The 24,162-nt window shown below is 54.5% G+C and overlaps 5 protein-coding genes across 5 annotated transcripts; 2 read left to right on the top strand and 3 right to left on the bottom strand.

Annotated features, from left to right (window-relative positions):
• Positions 1-1,100: 1,100 nt before the first annotated feature.
• On the bottom strand, positions 1,101-3,579 carry PUNSTDRAFT_135699 (uncharacterized protein; the record flags this gene model as incomplete). Its single annotated transcript, XM_007385231.1, has 5 exons — positions 1,101-1,753; positions 1,804-2,211; positions 2,263-2,628; positions 2,679-2,892; positions 2,944-3,579. The coding sequence occupies 5 exons, from the start codon at positions 3,577-3,579 to the stop codon at positions 1,101-1,103; spliced, it is 2,277 nt and encodes a 758-aa protein (XP_007385293.1).
• A 703-nt stretch (positions 3,580-4,282) lies between these two features.
• PUNSTDRAFT_71023 (uncharacterized protein) lies at positions 4,283-4,870 on the bottom strand (the record flags this gene model as incomplete). The annotated part of the gene is made up of 2 exons (XM_007385230.1): positions 4,283-4,456; positions 4,511-4,870. The coding sequence occupies 2 exons, from the start codon at positions 4,868-4,870 to the stop codon at positions 4,283-4,285; spliced, it is 534 nt and encodes a 177-aa protein (XP_007385292.1).
• A 5,022-nt stretch (positions 4,871-9,892) lies between these two features.
• PUNSTDRAFT_45540 (uncharacterized protein) lies at positions 9,893-11,377 on the top strand (the record flags this gene model as incomplete). Its single annotated transcript, XM_007385229.1, has 8 exons — positions 9,893-9,992; positions 10,046-10,153; positions 10,207-10,314; positions 10,523-10,562; positions 10,733-10,737; positions 10,807-10,844; positions 11,040-11,108; positions 11,312-11,377. 8 exons carry the CDS (start codon positions 9,893-9,895, stop codon positions 11,375-11,377), a joined length of 534 nt encoding a protein of 177 aa, XP_007385291.1.
• Positions 11,378-12,320: 943 nt separating this feature from the next.
• On the bottom strand, positions 12,321-15,145 carry PUNSTDRAFT_45539 (uncharacterized protein; the record flags this gene model as incomplete). The annotated part of the gene is made up of 10 exons (XM_007385228.1): positions 12,321-12,551; positions 12,806-12,972; positions 13,063-13,297; positions 13,385-13,573; positions 13,634-13,823; positions 14,024-14,217; positions 14,272-14,481; positions 14,534-14,758; positions 14,807-15,013; positions 15,053-15,145. 10 exons carry the CDS (start codon positions 15,143-15,145, stop codon positions 12,321-12,323), a joined length of 1,941 nt encoding a protein of 646 aa, XP_007385290.1.
• A 248-nt stretch (positions 15,146-15,393) lies between these two features.
• Positions 15,394-23,254, top strand: PUNSTDRAFT_126900 (uncharacterized protein; the record flags this gene model as incomplete). The annotated part of the gene is made up of 21 exons (XM_007385227.1): positions 15,394-15,408; positions 15,462-15,521; positions 15,578-15,652; positions 15,815-16,012; positions 16,066-16,120; positions 16,322-16,380; positions 16,437-16,610; positions 16,667-16,849; positions 16,906-17,091; positions 17,157-17,222; positions 17,277-17,591; positions 17,643-17,807; positions 17,859-19,542; positions 19,598-19,811; positions 20,075-20,223; positions 20,274-20,513; positions 20,542-21,275; positions 21,327-21,383; positions 21,440-21,499; positions 21,559-21,633; positions 21,688-23,254. 21 exons carry the CDS (start codon positions 15,394-15,396, stop codon positions 23,194-23,196), a joined length of 6,273 nt encoding a protein of 2,090 aa, XP_007385289.1. The 3' UTR covers positions 23,197-23,254.
• Positions 23,255-24,162: the final 908 nt, after the last annotated feature.

Below are 24,162 nucleotides of genomic sequence, written 5' to 3'. Positions count from 1 at the left end.
TGTGGCCTATGGCCTGGTACCACCAGCTCAGTGGTGGTACCAAGGTGCAAGGTCGCTCATGTGGTGGTACCATCAATGTCTCCGCACATACAACCAGGACCTCCTGGTAGTACCACCCATCTATCACCATGTCTATGGTGCAACCGGAGGTGACAATCTGGAATGTGGTAGGACCATACTGTACTTTTACGACCGTAAGTTCGTCCCGCGTCCCTGGGGCACCCGAACCAAACTTATTGTCCCCTGTCCCCTGGCACTCCGAACCTCCGGGACACATTATATCTGACCGTGAGAGTCTTAAATCTGACCGTGTGATCAAAAAATCTGACCTCGTAAGCACATGTCCCCCGGGCAGGCTGCGGATGAACTTCCCACGGCCCGAACCCGTAAGGGAAGGAGTTTTTTGTTCCATACCTAGCTTCGCCACCGTGACATCCCTGTGACCTGGACCAAAACATTACAAAAGTGCGATGAAGTGTGAATTTTTTTGCGGAAATCGGACAGTGGGTACTCGTTTCGTGCTGGATGCAGCAGCGTGACATTGTAGGTGTGAGAATCCTTACATAATTGATGAGTATCAGTTAAAAATCTGATAAATGAGATCACCGAGTTGCCCAGTGTTATGGTCAGTTACATAAATGTGATTTCAGCTGCACATGTTTTTTCTGCATAATGACACCTTCTGTCTTTGGGCATCGATTTGGTGCCGTCAGTGAGGATATGTAAGATTTGGGAGGTATTGTTTCAGTTGGCGAACTCAAATTTTGGAGCAAGTTCTGGGGTGTCGGACTGCGCGGCTTGGCACCCCTTTACTCAAGTAAAAAGGTTGGCGCAATGGGGATTCGAACATCGGTCCACCGATAGATACAACTACACTGTGCAAACTGACAATACAACTACTGCACCATCTTAACACATGTATATAATTACGAGCGCCAGTGTTATAGCTTTTCATGAACACACGGAAATAGTGCCAGTTTTTTGCGCTGCCCGGCCATCACGAAAGTCATTCATTATTCATCCGATTCTCTTGTTCTCCACACACACTGGCTTGCATACACATATTGATAACAAATACCTGCAGATGCTCGAACATCCTGTCACATATACCGAGCGCGCTTGGAAGGGCTTCCGAACACATCACTACTCATTGGAGATGACATCTCCAATTGCGATGACGGCCGTACAGGTGACAAGGCCTCAGACACGAATAGTCGTCTGCGGACATCATCATCGACAAAGGCGAAAGGCGATAAAGGTAGAGGGGATTGACGGAGGAAGGCCTGGTTTCGGAAATGACTCGTTGGTGTCCTCGGCGTCGATGGTCCTGACGATGACGATCTTGGTCCGGGCGAGCCGACACTCAGCTGTGGGGTGGATGGCTCGTCCCATTGCCATACATCATCTGCGATCTCATCCACGTTGACGCGGAGTGCTTCCAGCTGCTCGTATAGAGCAGCAACATCCTCATCGCAACTCGCCTCATCCTCGAGCCCTCTCACATGTCCGTCCTCGGATTCATCGCCGTCATTGTCGTCGTCAGGCGCGTCCAACACGGACGACTTGACAATGTGTTGCGGAGAATCGAAGTTGCGCGCGAGTTCCTCCCGCATTTCGCTCTCTGTTGGCCCCCAGACATTAAGGGTCGGATCATCTGTCGGGATAGCGGAGACGGCGCGTCTCCATGTAACAGCTAGCTCTAGCAGCTCTTTGCGATAGAGCGAAAGTTGATCGTGTAATCCGTTAGACAAGTCTAACAAGGATGTCAACAATGTGTACATTTGATTATTATCAATCACGCACCGGCGTCGTCGAGCGCATGCTCGACAGCGTTCCATTCCTCCTGCAGCCATACCTGCATGATCCTTCGCTCTGCCATGATCCTATCGAGTTCCTCCTTGCACCGGTCCGCGCTCAGCATGTGTCGAATACCATTCTTCACGTTCTCGTCGAGGAGCCAGAGCTGCGGCCCACGGTCCTCGTCCTCTTCGTCTGCGAGGCCGATGTCCTGCCAGATATCGTCGTCCACGTCAAGGCTCCACAATTTCTCCAAATTGATCGGGCTGGGTGGAACAGCCCTGACGGGAGCTTGCCGCGCTTTGATAAGTGCCACCATCTCCGCGCATAGCGCATTATATCTGCGTGCGCATGATTGAATCCCGGGTTCGCGTCGATGTACGGCATTTGTTGTGTGCGCCGCTAGCTTGCGCTCTATTGCGAATACATTACCGACATTCTGTTCTCTAACAAAACATGACGCACCCGACGACTGTGTACGCACAGCGCGCTCCATTCTTGTGAACTCGAACTTGCGTTGCCGGAGACGATCTCGAATCCTCCTCTTCAGTGCGCGGGCGTTTAGGCGGACCGTCAAATACCGATTCTTGCGCAGGCTTTGCAGGTCCTGCCTGCTCCGCAAATCGAGACTATCCTCCAGGCGACTCTTCTTCAGTGCCGCACGTCCGCGCTCGTCTCGTAGCTCTTCGTGCCTTAACATCGTGCTGGCGTCGTTTTTGCCCTTCATAATCGATCGCTCGATCTTTGCGAGGTTGGCGTCCAGGATCCGTATCTGATCTTGCAGCGCAAGGATCAAATCGATGGTCTTCGTGCCGGCGTCCTGAGTTTGCCCTGAAGCCATGTGTCAGGTCAGCAAACGACCAAGACCATTTCTAACTGACTTTGAGATGGCCGCGTCTGAGCAATTTGCTGTAACTCCCATTGACCCCGCAGAATCTCCATTTTCATGCCGCATTCTCGCAGCCCCGTTTCAGCCTCGATCAAGCGGCCGCGCGCGGCCTCGTACTTCCGAACAAGCCATTCGCCAACCGCGCGGCGGTGTAAGCAATCCAGATGGTGGATCTGACTGTCGATCACGTAGAGTCGTTGCCAGTACTGTACGGCGAATTCATCAGGATCTATTTCTTGACAGAAAGGGTCACTTACACCGCTGACACGCAACCCAGGAACCAGATGATCCAAAGCGCTCCATACACGTTCACACCCTTCCCCATCTGTCAATCCAAAGCACTCGCATTTCCGCGGGTGATACGTGATTTGACACGCCCATTGATGACCGTACGCATGAAAGACAGATATTCCAAACACGATGCGGTCACGATACTCCGGAAGGAGGTCCCACTTGTAGCAGCTGCGATGTAATTGACATCCGATGTCGTACAGGACGCCAATGCGGAACGTCGCTGGTACGTGACGGAAGAACTTGTCGAGCAGTGCGATAGCATAGTGTTGACGTTCACCAGCGCTGGTCATGTTGGCCAACCACAAGACGCGATCGTGACGACATACAAGTGCCATCAGCGCCGTGTCGTCGAAGAACTTCGTACTCGCCTTTTCTCGCTGTTCATCCGCAGCTTTAAATGACGACTCGCAACCATCCAAGATAGAATTTGGCAGCTTCAGTGGACCTTCGCACCAATCTTCGGTTTCGTTTTCTGGAATCAAAACGGTCCCCTGGCGCTGCTTCCCCCGCTTCCTTCCAGAACTGGACACGACCTCCCCCTTCGCCCCTACGACTTGGGCCTCCTTTCCCTGCTTCCGTTTCGCCATGAGCCGTTCCATGGCTGTGATTTCGGACTCCTCGAGGAACACGGATGCCGGATGTCGACGCTCCGGATCGCGCCGGCCGGTAGCCCGACGCTTTTGTGTGAAGCACGCATCTAAACAAACAATAGTGTCGACACTGTATACCGGGCTGATCAACCACATGAAGCGCTATGAGGTGAATGGCAGCACACCTCAGCCCCTCCGTTTCGCGTCCAGTTCCACCGAAACACAATATGCAACGGGACCGCAGGTAGGCGCTTGCGCGTTCTCCATCGAGAAGTTGACTCTTCGCTTTTTCATCATCAGGAGCTCGCTCCCCCCCCGATGCTTCGGGCTCTGAGCTCCCGCATTCAGAATGTCCGTCTTTGTAAGCTCCAGGGCACGTTGATCTTGGGACGTTGGAAGGATCTACTGCCACGCGTAAGTTCATCCGTCATGATCCGGTGCAGGGCTTCGACTCGCCGCCAGATTCTACGGTTGCATGATCACGCCGTTTTGACAGAACATGCCTTGGACGATCCAAAGTCTCTGACGTCCAGGAGCTTGTGCTTTCTCCCTCGTGTGACCGGCTTTGGGGTGTTTGATCATCCGCATCTTGATCGTGCTCCCGTACTTCGGGCTCTGAGTTCCTGTGTTCAGGATGTCCATCCTTGCAACCTTTGGCGTACGTTGATCTCGGGATGTTGAGAGGACCTACGGGCGCTCATGAGCTTGTCCCTCATACTAAGGTACAAGGCTTTGACTCACCGCCAGATTCTATGATCGCGTGAACTTGTCGTTTCGATAGAATACACCTTGAACGTTCCACAGCCTCTAAGGTCCGTTGCCGCACGCAATCAATAAGGTAGTTGTACCAATTGAGCGCGTTGCCAAATCGCCTTCGCAATGAATCCTGTTTCCTAAGCATTCAATTAACCTATCCTTGGAAGCGAAGGGCCTTACTCACCCGTGATGTGACCCGGTGCTTTCGTACGCCCAGAAAACACTCCAAGGTTGTTGCCCACGCGGTGATATTGGGCGGAGTATTCACGAAGAGCGTAGCAATGAGCTCAAGCATATTCAAATCAAACGCCACGGATGGGGCTTGAGGTGCACAGGGAAAAAGTCCACGAGCAAGTATATTCATCGCCGCAGACGTGCATGTGCACACCGGAACGTCTATCCGTTCCAGTCCTGTCGGCTCCTTTAAAACCTCGTAACGCGGTGATAGGATGTACGCACGATCAATGAACACCGCCAACACACTGAGTGTTTTCTGGTGGTCCCGACATCGGCATATCGGAGGGCGAGGTTGGTCGGTGGTCATATGTGCAGTCAACAGCATGTACTCCATGTACGGGTCGACTAGCTCGGGTATGGTTATGGTTCGCCACCGTCGCCATTGATTCGCTCTTTTTCTCGCGTATCTCTCCTGGTCTACTGCCGATAGATCTTGTTCCACCTCGAGTGGGAAGTGTAGAGGAGACGCGATACGTTCGGATCGCGGTGTGTTGAGAGGAGACAGTCCGGACGGCATGTCAGGTTCGTTAGCAACATCCAGACGGCCCTCACTCCCTGCGCCGATCTTCTCCCTTGCCCAATCATCATCGCGGAACTCCTCATAAAAAAATCTCGCGTATCTCTTGTCGAACAACCCGGTTTGCTTCAAAACGCGTCCATCCGGTAGCTGAGCAATTACTGGTGGCATCCCCGGAGTTGCCATGCGGGTTCTCCTTGATGCTGAGCGCCCCTCCACGATATTCGACGGGCCTGCCCCGCTGTTGAACATGTCCTCATCAGAAGGCATGAAGCCACGAGGAACTTTGACCATGGTAAAGCAGCGCGCAATGCCCAAGTTGAGGGTCGCAATAGTGTGGAAGAAAAATATGCGGCATCGGCCGCCCATTTCCTATCTCGTGATTGGTTTAGTCATGTAGGACATGTAACATCGGTAATTACTAAGCCCGATAGCCTAAGAAATGATCCGTCTTGAAGGGGTCGAACGTCAAAGACGGTTTCGTGAAGTTAATGATCGTTGCACGGTAGTTTACGTGGAAGGATAGGGGCGCGGTCGAAGACTTGCACGAAAGACCGGCAATACACAGCGCACATGCGGCGAGCGCAGAGATTTAGACTGTCGGTCTCGATCGACGGTGTTCGCAGTTCCTGTAAGGCGTCCAGGTCCTCGCTCTTGAAGACTGACACTCTGGCGAGGATAGATCCATCACGTCCTCGCTTCGCAGAGTCTTCAATGCCGGAGGACACACGCCATTCACACATGACTTCTCCCATCTTCAATAAAGAGCTGCGAAGATCTCTAAAGAGTTCATGCGATTCCGATGGAGGCCCGTCCGGAATACCGAGGTTCGTACCTAGAAAGCGGGAGATAACATCAACGCGTAATGCGGGGTCCTGTCCTGTCATGGCAACGTCAAGCGCCCGGAATTCCGTCGCAAAACCAACATTGCACATTTCGTACAGCAGATGCGGCATGAAATGGGGGCACTTATCAAACGCAGGTGGTAATGGCGCACCCCACCATGTGGGTGGATCGACGTAGATTGATGGCGTGGTAGATGAGGAATCTTCGAGAAGGAACATCCGAAAAGAGGCCAAGCGAGCTCCCCATTTCTTGCTTCGTATAGCAGCTGTAGATTGCGACAGTAAAACTGCCCTCTGAGGCTTCAGGACCCATTCCCGCCATAGCTGCCCTGGGAGGCAGGTGCCTCGCAACGTGAACTCCTTATTCTGCTGCCCACGGACCATTGTCACAGCGGATGGACGCTTGAACGCCTTTAGCAGTGCACCATGTAAACCCAGGTATGATCTGAGCATGGTTTCCCGCGCAAGTTGATCTGGCGGTTGTCCGGCGCGGAGAAGAAAGATCCAAGGATCCACAGTCCAATATGCTCCACCGCGAAGTTGGATGTTTTCATGTGATGCAAGCTGTGACGCTAGCGAGTTCGCGGCTTCCTCCCAGCACCTCAACGCTCCGGGGAGATACGGATCGCCGAGCTCGCCCCAAGGTCGCAGATGATCCAAGGCCCTGGCGCGCCTGGTGATGTGATCGGCTTGTTTGCCTAACATGCCGATGCCGCTAACGCGGCTTGGAACGGCCTCTCGCTCGGACGGGTTAGGAGCCGATCCTTGAGGGAGGGGACCGATGACGCTGGCGGGACAGGTCGCCTGCTTGTCTGAAGGTGTGTTCGTGGGCGTCGAGGAAATGGCAGCCAGCGCTTGAGAAAAAGGCCCAATGGCGCTTGCAGGAGGGGTGGGCCCGTCCGTGATTCTTTTTGTTTGCGAAATCGTAGCGGATCCGCAAGGAACGAGTTCGCGAACGCGTGCCGGATCGGCGACCTGCTCGTCTGAGGGCGGGTTCGTGGGCGTCGAGGGAACCGTAGCCAATCCTTCAGGGAGGGGACCGATGACGCTCGACGGATTGGCGGGAATGGCAGCCGACTCTTGAGGAATAGGTCTGGTCACAGCTGCAGGAGGAGTCGTCTGCTCGCTTGAGGGCTCGTCCGTGATTGTTTGCGAAATCGTAGCAGATCCGCGAGGAACGAGTTCGCGAACGCGCGCCGGATCGGCGACCTGCTCGTCTGAGGGCGGGTTCGTGGGCGTCGAGGGAACCGTAGCCAATCCTTCAGGGAGGGGACCGATGACGCTCGACGGATTGACGGGAATGACAGCCGACCCTTGAGGAATAGGTCCGGTCGTGGTTGCAGGAGGAGTCGTCTGCTCGCTCGAGGGCCCGTCCGTGATTGTTCGCGAAATCGTAGCAGATCCGCGAGGAACGGGTTCGCGAACGCGCGCCGGATCGGCGACCTGCTCGTCTGAGGGCGGGTTCGTGGCCGTCGAGGGAACCGTAGCCAATCCTTCAGGGAGGGGACCGATGACGCTCGACTGATGGACCATCTGCTCGTCCGAGTTCGCGTGCGTGGGCTTCGTTGGTAAAGAAGAGGTGTGCACGGCATAGGTCGGGAAAACTGGACACCCTGATTAGAGACTCTGAAAGCGTTACAAGGTGACGTCAACGACTTACCATCAGAAGTATTACCACTTGCGTTTTGGTAGTCGTTGTCGTAGGCGATTACCACATCGCCATTGGGGTCCGAATTGGATGATGTACCTGTCGAGCCTGTGTTGGACGATAGATAGTATGTGTTATGGGAGGCCTTACCTTGCGACAAGTCCGATCCCGTCAAATCTGTAAACTATCGTTCACTCATTGTCGACGTTGGCATGGGGTAGTTACTCACCAACGGGCGATCCTTCGCCGCGGTCGTGATCGCAATTGTAGGCTTCCCGTAAAGTAAAGTCTGCAAACACCAGATTTGGATCACCAATCATGGCATGATCTGGTTAAGGATATCTTCACAGTACCTTCAGTCTGTGTTCCCGGATCTTCTATCGTTTGGCTGAGTTTCAGACGGTAGCGTCTTATGGCGAATAACAGCGGCGAGGGACGGTGTACAGCAGTCATTGTACCATGTTCAAGTCGTGCATGCGGCTGGCTTGGGATTTGTATGTGCACAGGGGGCAGGGACAAAGCAGTCATATGCTCGTAATCATTGCTGTCCAAGGAAGCGGATGACGAGCGTGCTGAAGCTTGCTGAGGGGTCCACGTGCGAAGTAACTCCCACGGCGGCGAAGGTGGTCTATGGTATTCGTATCCTTTCCCAGTCAACGGTGGTGGAGTGGACGGATCCCGAAATTTGCGGAGAGGATCCACACCAGCGAAGACAAAATCCGATTCGCGATATGCACGAGTGCCGGCGCCGGAGTATAGATATTCAGCGACAAATCGACCTATGGAAAACGCTATGAGAATCCTGCCTTGAATAGGCAGAACAGACGCTAAACGCACAAGACGTATGCCGACTTCGGGCCCGATTTGCGGTGATCAACCAGGCCTCAACGTCTGGCGGGGGCGGAAACTTCAGCGTATCCGAATCTTAACATCGTCAGATAGCTGATCGTGGTTCCCTGTGACCCATTCTCTCACATTCACGCGACGCTGGCATGCGATCAGCGGACTTCAACCAACGTTCGACTTCTGGTGTTGGTCGAATTTCAGGCGGATTCAGAGCTGAGGACGGCGATGATCAATCAATCAGCATGGAGTGCGGATGTTATGCGTTGGTCTCGCGTACATGTTGGCTGGTTATCTGTATAGTTGTCGGTAGTTGCAATCGTCGGCGGGAGGCAAACCAGTGCATCGGCAATGTCCGTTTGTCGAGGTTGGCGAGGTCGCCCCCGAGGAGGACCGTATTTCACGGGCACTGCATCGTCATCAAGAGATGAGGATCCGGTTCCCGACTCGTCATCCGAAGATGAGGAGCCCACGCTCGACTCGTCATCCGAAGATAAGGAGCTACCGCCAGTTTTGTGATCCGGCGAGGAGGGGCCGACACCAGGCCGATCCTTTGCGATCCTGAGATCATCACGACGGCGCTTTGACGCCGGTGGCAGTTGAGTCTCTTTCGGACGTTTACAGGCCCTCTTCGGTTGTTGCCGACAAGGTATGGTGGACTGCGACCTTGAATCGCGAGATGTTCTTGTTGCCCGAAGGGCCTTCTCACGTGTCTTTCTTTGGGAGTGGGAGGTAGGTCGTGGAGATGATGTTCTAGAGGCCAGCGTGAGCGTCTGTTGGTGCAGTTTGATCAAGGATGGAGGCGTGTCACCTGGGTCTCTTAGGCATCTCTAGAAAAGTGACCGGTATTCGCGAGGTTGACGGTCAGCCGGAATGAAATCACAAGAACAGTTAAGGATGCACACTAGGGGTCTATCGTGAAGCGCTTGGTATCTAGGACACAGGCGGTGTCAGGATAGGAAAATGGAATAGTATTTCTGTCCTAACGCACCTTTTCCTCCTATAATGGCGGTCTTGAATGAAGAATTCCACATCCGCTGAAGCGGGCGGTCCCTGGCGAGGAACGTGTAGGGACAGGATGCTGCATAGGATAGGATGTAACAGCGGAAAGACGTGCGATGATCCCGTGACTCAGGAGTGTTGATCAAGATCAACGAGTTACATTCGCACGGCGGTGGTTTCCTTCCCCCTTTCCTCTCGCTCACGTCTGTGCGTCGTACAATGGGCCAACGCATCGAGACCAGCACGTTGTCGTTTGTATATACATGGTGAGCAGTCTTTTTTCCAGCCCGCGGTAGCTCTCACCCGCTTCGAAGAAACAGCCATGGACTCGCACTCCACGTCGGGGACAGCACGTTGTCGCTAGCGGACGAACGGCCGACTATATGCATGGTGTTGTCGTTTGTACATACATGGTGAGTGGTCTGTTTTATCCGGCCCGCGGCGCAAGCTCTCACCCGCTTCGAAGAAACAGCCATGGACACGCATGAGGGCGAAGGACCCCCTTGCGCTCCACGCCGCGACGCACTGGGTGGACAGTACAATGTCGTTAGTGGACGGGCTGACTATATGCACGGTAAGTGGTCTGTTTTGTCCGGCCCGCGGCGCAAGCTCTCACCCGCTTCGAAGAAACAGCCATGGACACGTATGAGGGCGAAGGACCCCCTTGCGCTCCACGCCGCGACGCACTGGGTGGACAGTACAATGTCGCTAGTGGACGGGCTGACTATATGCACGGTGAGTGGTCTGTTTTGTCCGGCCCGCGGCGCAAGCTCTCACCCGCTTCGAAGAAACAGCTATGGACACGCATGAGGGCGAAGGACCCCCTTGCGCTCCACGCCGCGACGCACTGGGGGGACAGTACAATGTCGCTAGTGGACGGGCTGACTATATGCACGGTGAGTGGTCTGTTTTGTCCGGCCCGCGGCGCAAGCTCTCACCCGCTTCGAAGAAACAGCCATGGATACACGCGAGGGCTAAGGAATGCCTTGCGCCTCATACCGCGACACATCATGCGACAGCGCGTCGTCCTTCACAGCTGAGTGGTCGACTATATGCATGTTGTCGCGATGGCCGACGTTCCCCTCGTATTCCCGTATCACGTAGCTACCTCGTCGCCAGGCATCATGCCGGTTCAACAGCCGCCGTGAGTATGCTGTAGGTAACAGCTTCATACCGCGACACATCATACGACAGCGCGTCGTCCTTCACAGCTGAGTGGTCGACTATATGCGTGTTGTCGCGACGGCAGACGTTCCCCTCGTATTCCCGTATCACGTAGCTACCTCGTCGTTAGACATCATGCCTGTTTAACAGCTGCCGTGAGTATGCTGTAGGTAACAGCTATGAGGTATAGTTCACGACGCATCAACATGCATGTTATTCACCAGTTTGCCGTGGGTATATCATATTAGGGGCCGGATTGAACGTGTGTCACGAATGCAGGGGAGTACTACTGTGGTGCTGGGAATGTCCGGAGGTAGGATAAGCTGCCTGTGCGTTGTAAAGTTGAACCACAAGCCGGGCCAATGATACAATCCGACCCTCCCGCTCCTCCCTCAAATACTCCGCAAGTTCTAATGCTTGACGGAGCTGCTGGTTCTCCATGCATAACAACATGCAGGATCGGCAGCTCGCATGCTGTGGCGTGGAGGATGGAATCGAAGTGGGAGGAAGTGACACCCAGTCGGTTGTATGTTGATAATAGACTGTCAAAGATATTCGCGTCGTGAACGGCTAGACTTGACGAGATGGTGGCATACCAAGACATACCATTGCTGTCGCTACCAGTGCCATCCGATAAGGGTACTACCCGATTTATGTCCTGCGCAGACATAGTGGGCACTAATTCTGCAAAATCAAAAGTGATTATCAATTGATGACTTGCTACGGTAGGGAGAACAGATGAGACATACGGTGGAGACGTCGAGGTTAAAGGCCGACGAGCGCGAGGCGTCGTGAGAAGTGTCGGACTTGAAGATTGGACAACATATGAGTATCATATGCATCGCAATCTTCAGGGTCGTTCGCTTTCAATCCCTGTCAGTAGAACGAAGAGGTATAGCCGAATACACGAAGAGATCAGCGGCTTACTCAGTATAAAGTGATTTGTCCAAAACCTGTAGATACAGGCTAATAAGCGATGCACAACAGTGCGCACAACGACCGACTGTCTTGCATGGTGTTGCTTCGAGTTGCACATGCCGTGTATCACTATGTCAGGATATGCATGCAGTTTGAAGTGCTACTATTGCGTACTACGTGGGCCGTTGTTGCCGTCGTCACCAATCCAAAAGTCCTTACACGTGATAGGGCAGCAGTTGCGGAACCAAAAATTGATTCCGCGTACATTTACTCCCGCCCCCACATCCCCGCTGCATCCTCATGTTGCCACACAACGCACGCCTCACTATATGGGTGCTACCATGATGAATCAATGTCCTGCTTACGCCAAGATCGGATGACCATCGGTTCTTGAGAGTCGATCTCCTCGTCAATATCGCCCACCCACTCCGGTCTTTGTCGCACATCGCTCAATCGTTTGCAGCTGCCCCACGGCATCCATCTTCGTCCACACCTTGAGTGTCGCGATGTACGGAATGCAACCGTGTTACGGCACCGAACGCGATGCTGCGCCGGAGGATGGCAAGTGCAACACGCGATTCCTCGTTTCGCCACAAAGGTAAACCTACCCGCTTCGGTTTCCCGTCACAAATCGCTTAATCGTTTGCAGCTGCCCCACGGCATCCATCTTCGTCCACACCTTGAGTGTCGCGATGCATGGAATGCAACCGTGTTACGGCACCGAATGCGATGCTGCGCCGGAGGATGGCAAGTGCAACACGCGATTCCTCGTTTCGCCACAAAGGTAAACCTGCCCGCTTCGGTTTCCGTCACAAATCGCTTAATCGTTTGCAGCTGCCTCGCGGCATCCATCTTCGTCCACACCTTGAGTGTCGCGATGCATGGAATGCAACCGTGTTACGGCACCGAATGCGATGCTGCGCCGGAGGATGGCAAGTGCGATACACGATTCCTCGTTTCGCCACAAAGGTAAGGCTTCCCGCTTTGGTGTGCGGTTCATGTCGTTCAACCCTTTACAGCTACAGCACGGCTTCCCGCTTTCCCCCACATTCTGAATATCGCAATGCACAGTATATAATATAAAAAGCAAGCCCTCATGATGCTATAGGCAAGCATGCCCGCTTCACTATGCATTCAATGCGGCTCACTTCCCCATAGTCGCACCACGCAGCATATCATTCAACGGATACCGCTGTTACATTTCTACCAAACCAAATACCGTAAAGCCGCAGAAAGCCGCGTTCCACGCGCTAGATTCGCCTATCAGCCTGGTACTGCCACTGAGATGACAGAACAAGAACTCACCACATAACCGTCATAGTGCATTCCAGGCACTTCGAGATGTTGAAACACGTTGGCGTGCGAGAAGACGCGCAGCAGATACTCTCGAACGGGCAGGCCACAAGATTTTCGGAGATTGTCGTAGTTCGTGAGATGAAATTCGAGGGTTATTCGATATGCCTTGTACCGATCTGTAATGTGATTGGCTCGCCGCAGGTAAGCAATCAGGGCCCGTGCCTACGCCGATCCAAGTTACCACCATTCTCATGTATGACCTCTACAGTGACTCGCCTCCTTGTTCCGCTCATCCCACGACATGAATAGTGGGTGTGCAGACGGGTGTGCGAGGACGATACCCTCGGTGGCCTTTTCTCCGCCCCTTCTCTTTACGACCGCCGCGATTAAACGCAGGCTCGTGGGTTGGAGGACTTCACTATATGACTCGTCGTCACTGGTGTCATCCTCGGTGAAGGATTCGTCCAGGTCGTGCGATGCTTCCAAGACCTCAAGCCAACGCTGATGCGCGTCGTGAAACCTCGATTGGATACGCTCAGGTCATACGTCAGCTGTAGGAAGATAGTTCGGAACTCATCAAGCCCTCACCTCCTTCATGTCGTTACGGAGCTCCACATTTGATGCGCCCAGAACCCAGTTCAGGTATGTCTTTGCGTCTGTCCCGAAGAATGTTTTCTCCTGCTGATAAAAGGCCAGATGTTGGAGCAGATGTGTATTCAGCGAATATAGGTCATGTTTCTGATCCTCCTGCAGCAAGAGTGAGGCGAGTAGGGATGCCTACCCAGCAAGTAAATTGGTGAGAATCTGCCTCTTCAGAATAATGTCTTGTTTACGAACGTTTAATCCCTTCAGGCCGCAAACTTCGATCCGTTTGGCGTCAAGAGGATGCCAACGGGCAAGGATGTTCTCCGGTCGTTGAAGGGCCGTTGCCCTTGGCGTCGCTTCCGTGCTGCGAGGCATCACTGCCGCGAGGGGATCGCTGCCACGGAGGGAAGAGCTGGGCGCGGGGGCGGGCGGCGGGGGGTTTCTGGTCGCACCGGTTTGGACGTGAGCAGACGTGAGCAGAGTGAAAATCGCACTTTGTTTATCAGCCAGAAACTTACACGTGCGCGTCTGTTAACAGGCTCGCGCTATCGCGACCCCCAAATCACACCATCACGCGTGCAAGAGCGGCCGGCGTATGTCATCTATTGATGAATAGACGGACCACATGCTTAAATAAATTACAGATTCTCCGTCTGCTGGCTGCCGAAGTGCATAGCCGCCTCGCCCTGACCACCACGATTCCAGACATTGTCCATGTCCACATCGAATGGGACGGAAATCGTGCGTATGAGCGGCTGTATTTCCGCATCCACGCGCCAATCAACCATGATCCCTGACCACTGAGAGTACAGAATCGCAAAATGTGGAAGAAATGTCTATGAATCCGTGAGTGAAAACACAAAAACGCGCTGCATATGATTGTAACCTACGTGGCTAATCATGGCTTCCACTGTGGATGGTTCATCGTCAAGTATTGCCTCGCCCAGGACCAAAACTCGCTGCATATAGCACAGGGGTGAAACGCCGCAGCTCCGGTGTAATCGGTGAAAATTCGCCATATGCCAGTCCAGACTGAACGAATGCTCGAAGGAATTGCACATGCGCGAGGGTACCTTGAGGTAAGCAAGCAGAGTCTGCGCCTGAGGGTAGCCGATGTTAATTTCAAGTCATCGCATAGATAGGACCGCTTACCTCGGTTCGCCGATCACGCCAATCCCAAAACCAGGGATTTGCGTAGGACTGCTCGTAACCAGATCGCGGATCGGGATTCTGACCACTGGCAGTGTGGAGCTCTCGGGCAAGATCGAAGCCCCTGGGCAAGACGATATCGGTGGGGCTGAGCAAGGCTTGACGGCCAGAGTCAACCGTTTCACCGCTCCAACGTCTGTACGCGACCCTGAAATGACGGACAGCGATCTGCTTGTGTAAGAGATGTCTAGGCAACGGGAAAACAGGAAAACTAACCTCCTCATATTCCTCATTTCCCAGAGAGACCTTTCCGATTACGAAGATGTACCTCAGATACGTCTCTGGCTGCGTCCCGAAGAGACGATAGTTGTGATGAAATTGCCGCAGGTGCTGAAGTACGATCGGACTTGAACCGTACAGATTTCTGTTTCGGTCGGGTACCGACAAGTGACTGGCCAACAGATGCACCTTAATGAGGTAAGTCTGTTCGACGTGGCGGCATTACCCGATGCGGTAACTCACTGTCACGCTCATCAGATACATCGCCTTCTGATCGTCTGCTAGGCGCTCGCGGTTACTACTACCAGGGGGTCGAGGATGCCGGCACTCCGCCATCGCGGTATGCAAAGGCGAGGGGGGGATGGGATGAAGACAAGGGGTGGTTTCATTGCGGGTAATCAACTCGGCGGAAGGCGGTGTTATCGCTGCTGGCTAATCGCCATACCCCTAATCATCTGATGTCAACGCGGGTGCGTGATTTCACGAAAGGGAGGGGGTCCGCAACCAATGGGGGCATCTTTTTAGCGTGTTGGTTGTACCAGCGAGGCCCGTCGCCGGTTGCACCTTTCTATCCACCCGCCATCATGGACGCGGACAGCGTAAGCTCCTGCTATTCCTAGCTGCTTCCACCTCCGACCTATAATCTATACAGGACAACCGCGCAGATAAAGAACCATCCCTGGAACCACGCGACATAGCTACATCGCGAAGCGTACGTCACGCTGTCTGTAACAAAACTGAGTTAACACTGACCGCATTCGCCGTCAGCACCGGCAAGGTAGCGAGAGTCGCGATGTCAGGCTACGGACCACGCCCGCTCGTGTATCGCGTCCGACCTGGAAGGTATGCTAATCACAAGAAGGTCGCGTTCGCCAAGCTGAATCAGCAATCAGGTACTGGAACAAGGAAGCAAGCCTCAGAAGGCTCGCAGTTCCAGCCGGACCCCCAGGTCACGCATCACGGTATGACTACATGTCTAGAAGCCAGCACGATCACTCATACTAGATGCAGCGGAATGAGCTCCAGGATTCTGAGTCGGAAACTCACGAAACCGGCGACATTCTTCCAGAGCGACCAGTCCCAACTGCTACAGGAAGCGGAGAAACGGTAACAGTGCATAGGAATGTTTACCAGGGTGGCAATGCCAGCGTCACCAACTCCAGGGTGACACGTTCGGGAAAGGGTAGACTACCGACTATTGAGGTTCGTTGCGCAGCGAATGGGAATTCCATAGTTAATGATGTCTGTTTTGCCAGGAGGGGGCCGAACGTAACGGGCATAACTCAGAGCCGTCCCAAGCACCCAACCGCGGTAAGCGCAGACAGACCCAGGACGTTCGTAGTTTTTGTGTTTTCGACAGAAGAAAAATCTTGTTGACCCATGAGCCATCAGAATGAGGATGACATGACAAGCGCTCCAAGAAAGAAGCGAAGAGGCGTACTAGTCAGTTGCTTGCAAATTGTCGCCTTTTGAGCCACATCTGAGCATTGAAACAGGATGAACGAACCGCAGACTGTGCTCATCAGCAAACCGAACCCGGCCAGAGTCAAACAAGCGAGACAGCTGGGGCGGTACGCTTTCTTCGTACGCGAATGCACGGAGCTTTATTGACTCGGCGTCATGGTAGATCATGTCCGACGCGGAGTCGCTAAAGCTGGTGAACACCACGCCGACGAGTACTCGTGACAAGTCCCCGGTGCCACCAGCGGACACAAGCTCGAAGCGTGCGAGTGATGAACCCAATGGCGCAGTCGAAAGCGGTGAGATGCATCCAGGTGTCTCTGACGAGACGCCTGGTACGGTACGTCATCTGTATCCGTGAATGCACGGAGCTTTATTGACTCGGCGTCATGCTAGATCATGTCCGAGGCGGAGTCGCTCAAGCTGGTGAACACCACGCCGACGAGTACTCGTGACAAGTCCTCGGTGCCACCAGCGGACACAAGCTCGAAGCGTGCGAGTGATGAACCCAATGGTGCAGTCGAAACCGTCGAAACCGGCAAGATGCATCCAGGCGGCTTTGGCGAGACACCGGGATTGGTACGTCATCTATGTCAGCAAATGTATGAACTTGCGAGTGCTCATCGTCATGCTAGGTCCTGCGCGAGGCGCGGCCGATGCAACCGGCGGACATCACTTCGACGAATTCCCGTGACAAGTCTCCGGTGGAACCGACAGGCACAAGCTCGAAGTGTACTCATGATGAGTCCACAGAACCCTTAGGCAACAAAGGCACCGCTAACGACGATGTCATACATTCTGGCGCCCCTTCCTCAGTTTATGTGCGTTCGGCGAGTTTCAAACAGTGCGCGAAGGCACACGTGTGGCTCATGCGCATAAACAATAGATTGCTAATGTCGTCGACCCACCGTTACCGCCACGTTTCACAAGGGCAGACCCGTCTCGTGCCAATGTAAGTAGATTCGCCATCTGCAATGACTTGTTGTTTATCTGTTATCATTGTTAGTTGATAGAGTCGATTGGGATTGCGGGCTCGGGTGGTTCGTCAGCTGGTGAGGGGCCGTCATCATCACAACCCCTCATAGTCGTTCGACCCGACCCAAATTTGCGCCAAGGTTTCCTCGCAAGCTTGCAAAAGAGGGTTGATGCGGTGTTCAATGATTGGGACGCGGCGATGTCCCCGTCCGTTCGCCCGACCCCAGCCGTCGCAACCGGCAGCACTTCGCCGGTGGCAGAATCTGTTATCGAGGTCGCAACAACACCGGTCTCTGCTCAAACTCGACGATCAGTAGCTGTCTTCGATGGCGTCGAGCTACCGCGTGTAAGCCCACCAGTATCCCTTGATAGCTTGCGTCTATTCATACTTTTTTAGCCTCGATTTCGGACAGAATCGGCGGCCCGCACCTCAGGTGAAGGTTTCTTGGCTCCGAATCTGAAGTCGCCAGTGGCAGAATCTGTTATCGAGGTCGCAACGACACCGGTCTCTGCTCAAACTCGACGATCAGTAGCTGTCTTCGATGGCGTCGAGCTACCGCGTGTAAGCCCACCAGTATCCCTTGATAGCTTGCGTCTATTCATACTTTTTTAGCCTCGATTTCGGACAGAATCGGCGGCCCGCACCTCAGGTGAAGGTTTCTCGGCTCCGGATCTGAAGTCGCGAATGCCCTCCCTCCAAACTCCCGCTTTGGTGACGACGGGTCGACAGCTCGTCGCTTGGCCCCGCCCTCATGACAATGCACCACGTCTCGATCTGAACGCTATGACTCCCGGGAGAACACGTCGTTTGAGGAATCGGCATGGAGCTTCGCAGGGATCCGGAGACAGTCCGTCTGACGGCGGAACCGGAAGGCGCCAGACATCACTCAACGGTCATGGTTCGGAACTACTTATGAATTCACCGGGGACGCCGCAGAATGGGTTCTCCCTTGAGGAGCATATGTCACCTATGTCGAAGGACACCGGTTCACCTGAGGAGCCTGGTGACATGGTGTTCGATCAGGTCTCTCCAGATAGCTCGGGTGAAGATAGTGATGAATACAAGGCGGAGGAACATGACGGGAGCGACGACGATGGAGATGACGAGTTGGAGCAGGAGGTGGTGGATGATGACGAACTCTTAGTACCGAAATCAGGGCATGAAAAAGCCACCTTCGCTCCGCGTACGAAAAAGACGGAAACCCGCGAAACGGGCAAGGGAAAGGCCAAGGGGCGTGGCGCAAGCGATGGCGAGGTTCAATTGTCAGGAGATGAAGAGCAGTTCGAGAGGAGTTCGCTGGCGCGCGGTACGGGCAAGGGGAAGGGGAAGGAGCATAGCGGAAGCAACGGCGAAAGCAACGGCGGAGAGCAGTCGTCAGGAGACGAAGAGCCGTCCCAGAAAAGGTTGCAGGCGCGCGGTACGGGCAAGGGGAAGGGGAAGGAGCGTAGCAGAAGCGACGGCGAAACCAACAGCGGAGAGCAGTCGTCAGGAGACGAAGAGCCGTCCAAGAAAAGGTCGCAGGCGCGCGGTACGGGCAAGGGGAAGGGGAAGGAGCATAGTGGGAGTGACGGCGAAAGTGACGGCGAAAGCCGCGGCGGAGACGGAGAACGCAACGGCGGAGATGGAGAACGCAACGGCGGAGATGGAGAACGCAACGGCGGAGAGCAGTCGTTGCGAGATGAAGAGCCATCCAAGAAAAGGTTGCAGGCGCGCGGTACGGGCAAGGAGAAGGGGAAGGAGCATAGCGGAAGCGACGGCGAAAGCAACAGCGGAGAGCAGTCGTCAGGAGACGAAGAGCAGTCCAAGAAAAGGTCGCTGGCGCACGGTACGCGCAAGGGGAAGGGGAAGGAGCGTAGCGGAAGCGACGGCGAAAGCAACAGCGGAGAGCAGTCGTCAGGAGACGAAGAGCCGTCCCAGAGAAGGTTGCAGGCGCGTGGTACGGGCAAGAGGAAGGGGAAGGGTCGTAAACAGTCCAAGAAGGCATTGGCGGCAGGCAGTACGGTCAAGGGCAAGGCGAAGGCACAGTCGGAGAGCGATAGAGAAAGCTCAGGCTCCTCAGACGTGGAGAATAAGTCGAAGAGAGGTCGCATACCGAAGAAGTATCTGGACGAGATTGCGAGCTTCGCCCAGCAAATCGACGATTTTGCGGCGAAGATGGCTTCGTTGATCGGTCGACCTGCTGGGAAGGTTCTGAGGATGCTTTTCAAGGAGGACATTGTGCACCAACGGGCGAAGAGTCCCTGGGCAGCATTTTCCTCGTGGTATTCACAGACTGAGCCGCACAATCCAGAAGAAGGTATACTCCCGGTCCGCTGATTGCGATGCCATTCTAATATGGTTCCACCTCACAGAAACACCGGAGGACTTCATGGCCCGCATGCAAGAGGCATACCGCGAAAAAATTGGCCAATTCAAGGGCGAAGAAAAGGCGGAGGCAGCGAGACCGTACCTTGAGTGGAGTCAGAAGCGCGAGGAGGCCTATGTATCGAAGCTCGCCAGAGAGGGGAAGCTTGGGGCCGAATTTGATCGGGCGGTGAAACAGGCCGTAAAGATGGTGACTACTCCGTGTTCTGCAATTCGTGTTAGATATTGAGCGTTTTTCTGCAGGCTAAGAACCTTTGGCGCCACGAAGGCGTACACTGTTTTGGCTACGTCATTGATACCAAACGAACATCTGGATTTACGGCGTTTGGGGGGTCGCCTCCATGGGCGGAACTCAGGGTCAGGTACGGAGGTGACATATTCAATACTATGGCGAACTTTCAGGCCGCTATCCGGTATGATCCTTTCCCTTTACCGTCGCCGCTGCTTTTAACACCGCACATCAGTGTACTCGAGATGAACTATGAGGGTATATCTGCCCCTGACCTTCCGCCACCTTCGCTTGTAGGCGACAGTGTGCCGGGCCCAAATCCAGGAGAGGATAAACGCGAGTATCTGCACCGCATTTTTAAGCTGCTGGTCAAGCGGAAGTGCAGTGAGTTTCGTCTGTTCCCTGCGTATATTCTTGTTTAATTGACCAAGCAGGTCTCATCGGGATTGAGGTGAACATGAAGCGCTTCCCATGGTACATGTTGCTCGAGTTTCTTCTGAAACAAGAGGCGAGAATCGTCGACGTCCACCCAAACTTCACCCTGGTCTTCTCGAAGCGAGGTCTCGCGTTCAAATTCCGCGGAAACGGTGTCGATGATACGATAACGCCAATGGTCACAGCCTTCCTCCCCGGTAACGACGGGCCAAAATTTCAGATCGAACTGTGGACGAAAGGTGAACAATCCCGTTAGTGCTTCTTCAGGGTTCAAACTCAACCTGTTCTCAGAGGAGAAGGCTACACCCTGGGAAGAGAGAGCCGATATTCCCCTCATCACGCGATGGGCTCATACGAAGGACCGCGACGATGATATCGTCATGGTTGGTGACCGTGAGCAGGTCGTGTTGTATACGGTCAAGCAGACCAGGCTTTGGGAGAGAAAGACAAGCGATACTACAGCGCATAGAAAGAGCCGCGGTCGAGGGAAGGCAGATCAAGCTGCCCATACCGCGACTAGCCCGGATACGGACGAAGTCCATGGTTCGGACTCATCCCGTGGTGATGAAAAGAACGCTCTACCTCTGGAGGATGATCCTTCGGACGTCTCCGATCATTCGGGTGTGGACGACGAAGAGCTGTACTTCCCCGATGACGGTTGGCAGGAGACGAACCAGGACTACCTAGGGATGGCCTTCGAGGAGGATGAGGACGACGAATATGCGGATGAAAGGCTTGAAGACCCCGTAGACGAGACTCGGGATCGCGAATGGACAGTCGAACCTCAAATTCGCATAGAGGAAGGGATCGAAGAACCCATGGACGACAACGCCTTTGAGGCTCGGGATCGCGAACAAAGCGCCGAACGAAGCGCCAAACCTCGAACTCACGTGAAGCATCGGCGGCGCGATGAGACAAAGGAAGTTGTTTCGCATCGTCGTCGCACGTCTGAGGCGTCAGAGAAAGGCCATGACGACGACACAGGCAGTGAGGGGCATGGTGTCAGTATGACTACTTGTCTCAACTGAACAGTCGCTCACATAACCTACTAGTTTCAACGGAAGCGAAAACGTGTACGCGAGAAAGATCCGGAGGATACACCGAATTCAGTAAGTCATGCTACACATAGCATGTCATGTCGTGATTGACGGTATACTATTCTCAGTATAAGCGACGCAAGGAAACAGGGGAGAGAGATGAGGCCAACACCGGCGGACGATATCCTGTGAGTGATCAACTTGCATGTGCCAGCGCAGCTCATTCTTATGATTACTCATGCGTCAGAGCAAGCAGTTGGATCGCGTTGAGAAAATCAAGAGCTCGATGAACTACGGCGAAGGTAGAGAGAAGATCACTTCTGTGAGTCCTTGAAATCGTGTACGTTGTTCCGTTCACTGAATCAGGTTGATGCAGCACTATGACCACCGAACCGATGTTCAGCAAGATGCGAGTTCACGACCAATTGACCTCGAAGATGATGTGCGTGTGCGCGGACGTGCAATCATGAATGACCAGGTCACGGATTCAAAAACGATGCACTACCCGAGAGCCGGACGCGTCCAGTCTCGTCCTCCGCCACCTCGTGACGAAAACCGGCGTATGCAGGAGGTCGCTACTGTATCTCCTGACTCACGTGTGCGACCACCTCAGCGGTCCAACGTCACGGTCTACCAGTCAGGCGCTGTCCTGCACGATGCCTTCGGATCGGGCCGGCGTGTTCGTCTTCCGGAGAGTGATGATGAGGCATCACAAGCGTTGCGCGGAACTCGGTCTGACGAACGCTCGGCCATTCGCGAGTATCACCTATCGCCTGAAGCCGGATCCCCACCCAGCCCTGCCAACGCGGATCCATCGATCTTGCGTAAAAGGGCCGTCATACAGCAGTCCGAAGTTCGTCCAAGGCATCAGCAGACCGACCGTTCAGCGCAGCTACTCGAATCTCGCAGGGAGGGCGAAGTGTCTCGCGGGATGAGCAACATATCTCGCGGGATGGGGGACGGGTCGCGTGGGACGAGAGAGGGGTCTCGCGGGACGGGCGATATCTCGCACGGCGAGCGCGACGGGTCTCTCAGGTCGCACGGCGTATCGCACGGGCAGGGCGATGGGTCTCTTAGGACGCGCGACGTCACGCACGGCGAGCGCGACGGGTCTCGCAGGACGGTTGGCGTCTCGCACGGGAAGGGCGACGGGTCTCTTAGGACACGCGACGTCTCGCACGGAGAGCGCGACGTCTCGCACGGCGAGAGCCACGGATCTCGCAGGACGGTTGGCGTCTCGCACGGGAAGGGCGACGGGTCTCTCAGGACGCGCGACGTCTCGCACGGCGAGAGCCACGGATCTCGCAGGACGGTCGGCGTCTCGCACGGGAAGGGCGACGGATCTCTCAGGACGCGCGACGTCTCGCACGGCGAGAGCCACGGGTCTCGCAGGACGGTCGGCGTCTCGCACCTCAAGGGCGACGGGTCTCGCAGGACGGGCGACGGGTCTCGCAGGACGGGCGACGGGTCTCGCAGGACGGGCGACGGGTCTCGCAGGATGGGCGACGGGTCTCGCAGGACGGGCGACGGGTCTCGCAGGATGGGCGACGGGTCTCGCAGGACGGGCGACGGGTCTCGCAGGACGGGCAACGTATCTGGCGAGATGAGCGACATGTCTCGCAGGAAGAGTTCGCGCGGGACGGACGACAAATCTCGCGGAACGGGTGACGGGTTAACGGCAGTGTACAAGCCTCGCAGACGCAGTCCATCACCAATTGCGCCCCCATCATACGTACCTCAAAATCGCAATCCGCCACCAACTGCAGGCCCGTCCAGACACGCAAGTGCCCTGCCTGTCGACGACGAACCGCCTTCCAAGCCAAAACCAAAGCCACGCCCGATCGCGAAGGGGAAGAAGCCAGCTGCAAGTGTATACGATAGCTAGTTCATATGGTGAAGAAGAGGCGGAATTGCGTATATAATAGATGACATGCATGAATAATGGCTAAGTGAAAAGTGCCATGCTCTGAGAGATATCTGTATAGACAAACTGGTAGCATGACATTAATGGGTGCATAGTTGAGTTGGTGCATTGAGGTTGGTGGTGTGGTGTGACTGCAGGCCAGTGGTCCAACTGATTGCTGTTCAATTCCCCATTGGGCCGATTTTTTTTTCTTCAACCTGATGTCCAGTGGACAAGTTGGTTTCTTACTGTTGACAACATGAAATGAGGGTTTAGCATCATATTGCAGCGGATTTATGACCAGGAGTCACAAGCGGGGAGTGTTAGCAAGGGAGCAGGAGACATCTGGAGATATGTGATTGCATCTAGAATTGAGTGTACTGTACTTTTACGACCGTAAGTTTGGCCAGGTCGGAGGGGGACAGGGGACACCCCCCAAGTTCGGGGCCGTGGGAAGTTCATCCGCAGCCTGCCCGGGGGACATGTGCTTACGAGGTCAGATTTTTTGATCACACGGTCAGATTTAAGACTCTCACGGTCAGATATAATGTGTCCCGGAGGTTCGGAGTGCCAGGGGACAGGGGACAATAAGTTTGGTTCGGGTGCCCCAGGGACGCGGGACGAACTTACGGTCGTAAAAGTACAGTATGGTCCTACCACATTCCAGATTGTCACCTCCGGTTGCACCATAGACATGGTGATAGATGGGTGGTACTACCAGGAGGTCCTGGTTGTATGTGCGGAGACATTGATGGTACCACCACATGAGCGACCTTGCACCTTGGTACCACCACTGAGCTGGTGTACCAGGCCATAGGCCACAATGCCTATGGTAGCACCATCGCAATAATTGGTGACACATGGTGGTACCAAGCTGGTGGTACCACATGGACTCAAGCCAGCAGATGGTCTTACCATTGACCTTTCATGGTGATACCATAGAATCCA

This window comes from Punctularia strigosozonata (assembly GCF_000264995.1).
Source record: "Punctularia strigosozonata HHB-11173 SS5 unplaced genomic scaffold PUNSTscaffold_9, whole genome shotgun sequence".
Classification (NCBI taxonomy): domain Eukaryota; kingdom Fungi; phylum Basidiomycota; class Agaricomycetes; order Corticiales; family Punctulariaceae; genus Punctularia; species Punctularia strigosozonata.
This window is presented reverse-complemented; position numbering and strand designations above follow the sequence as displayed.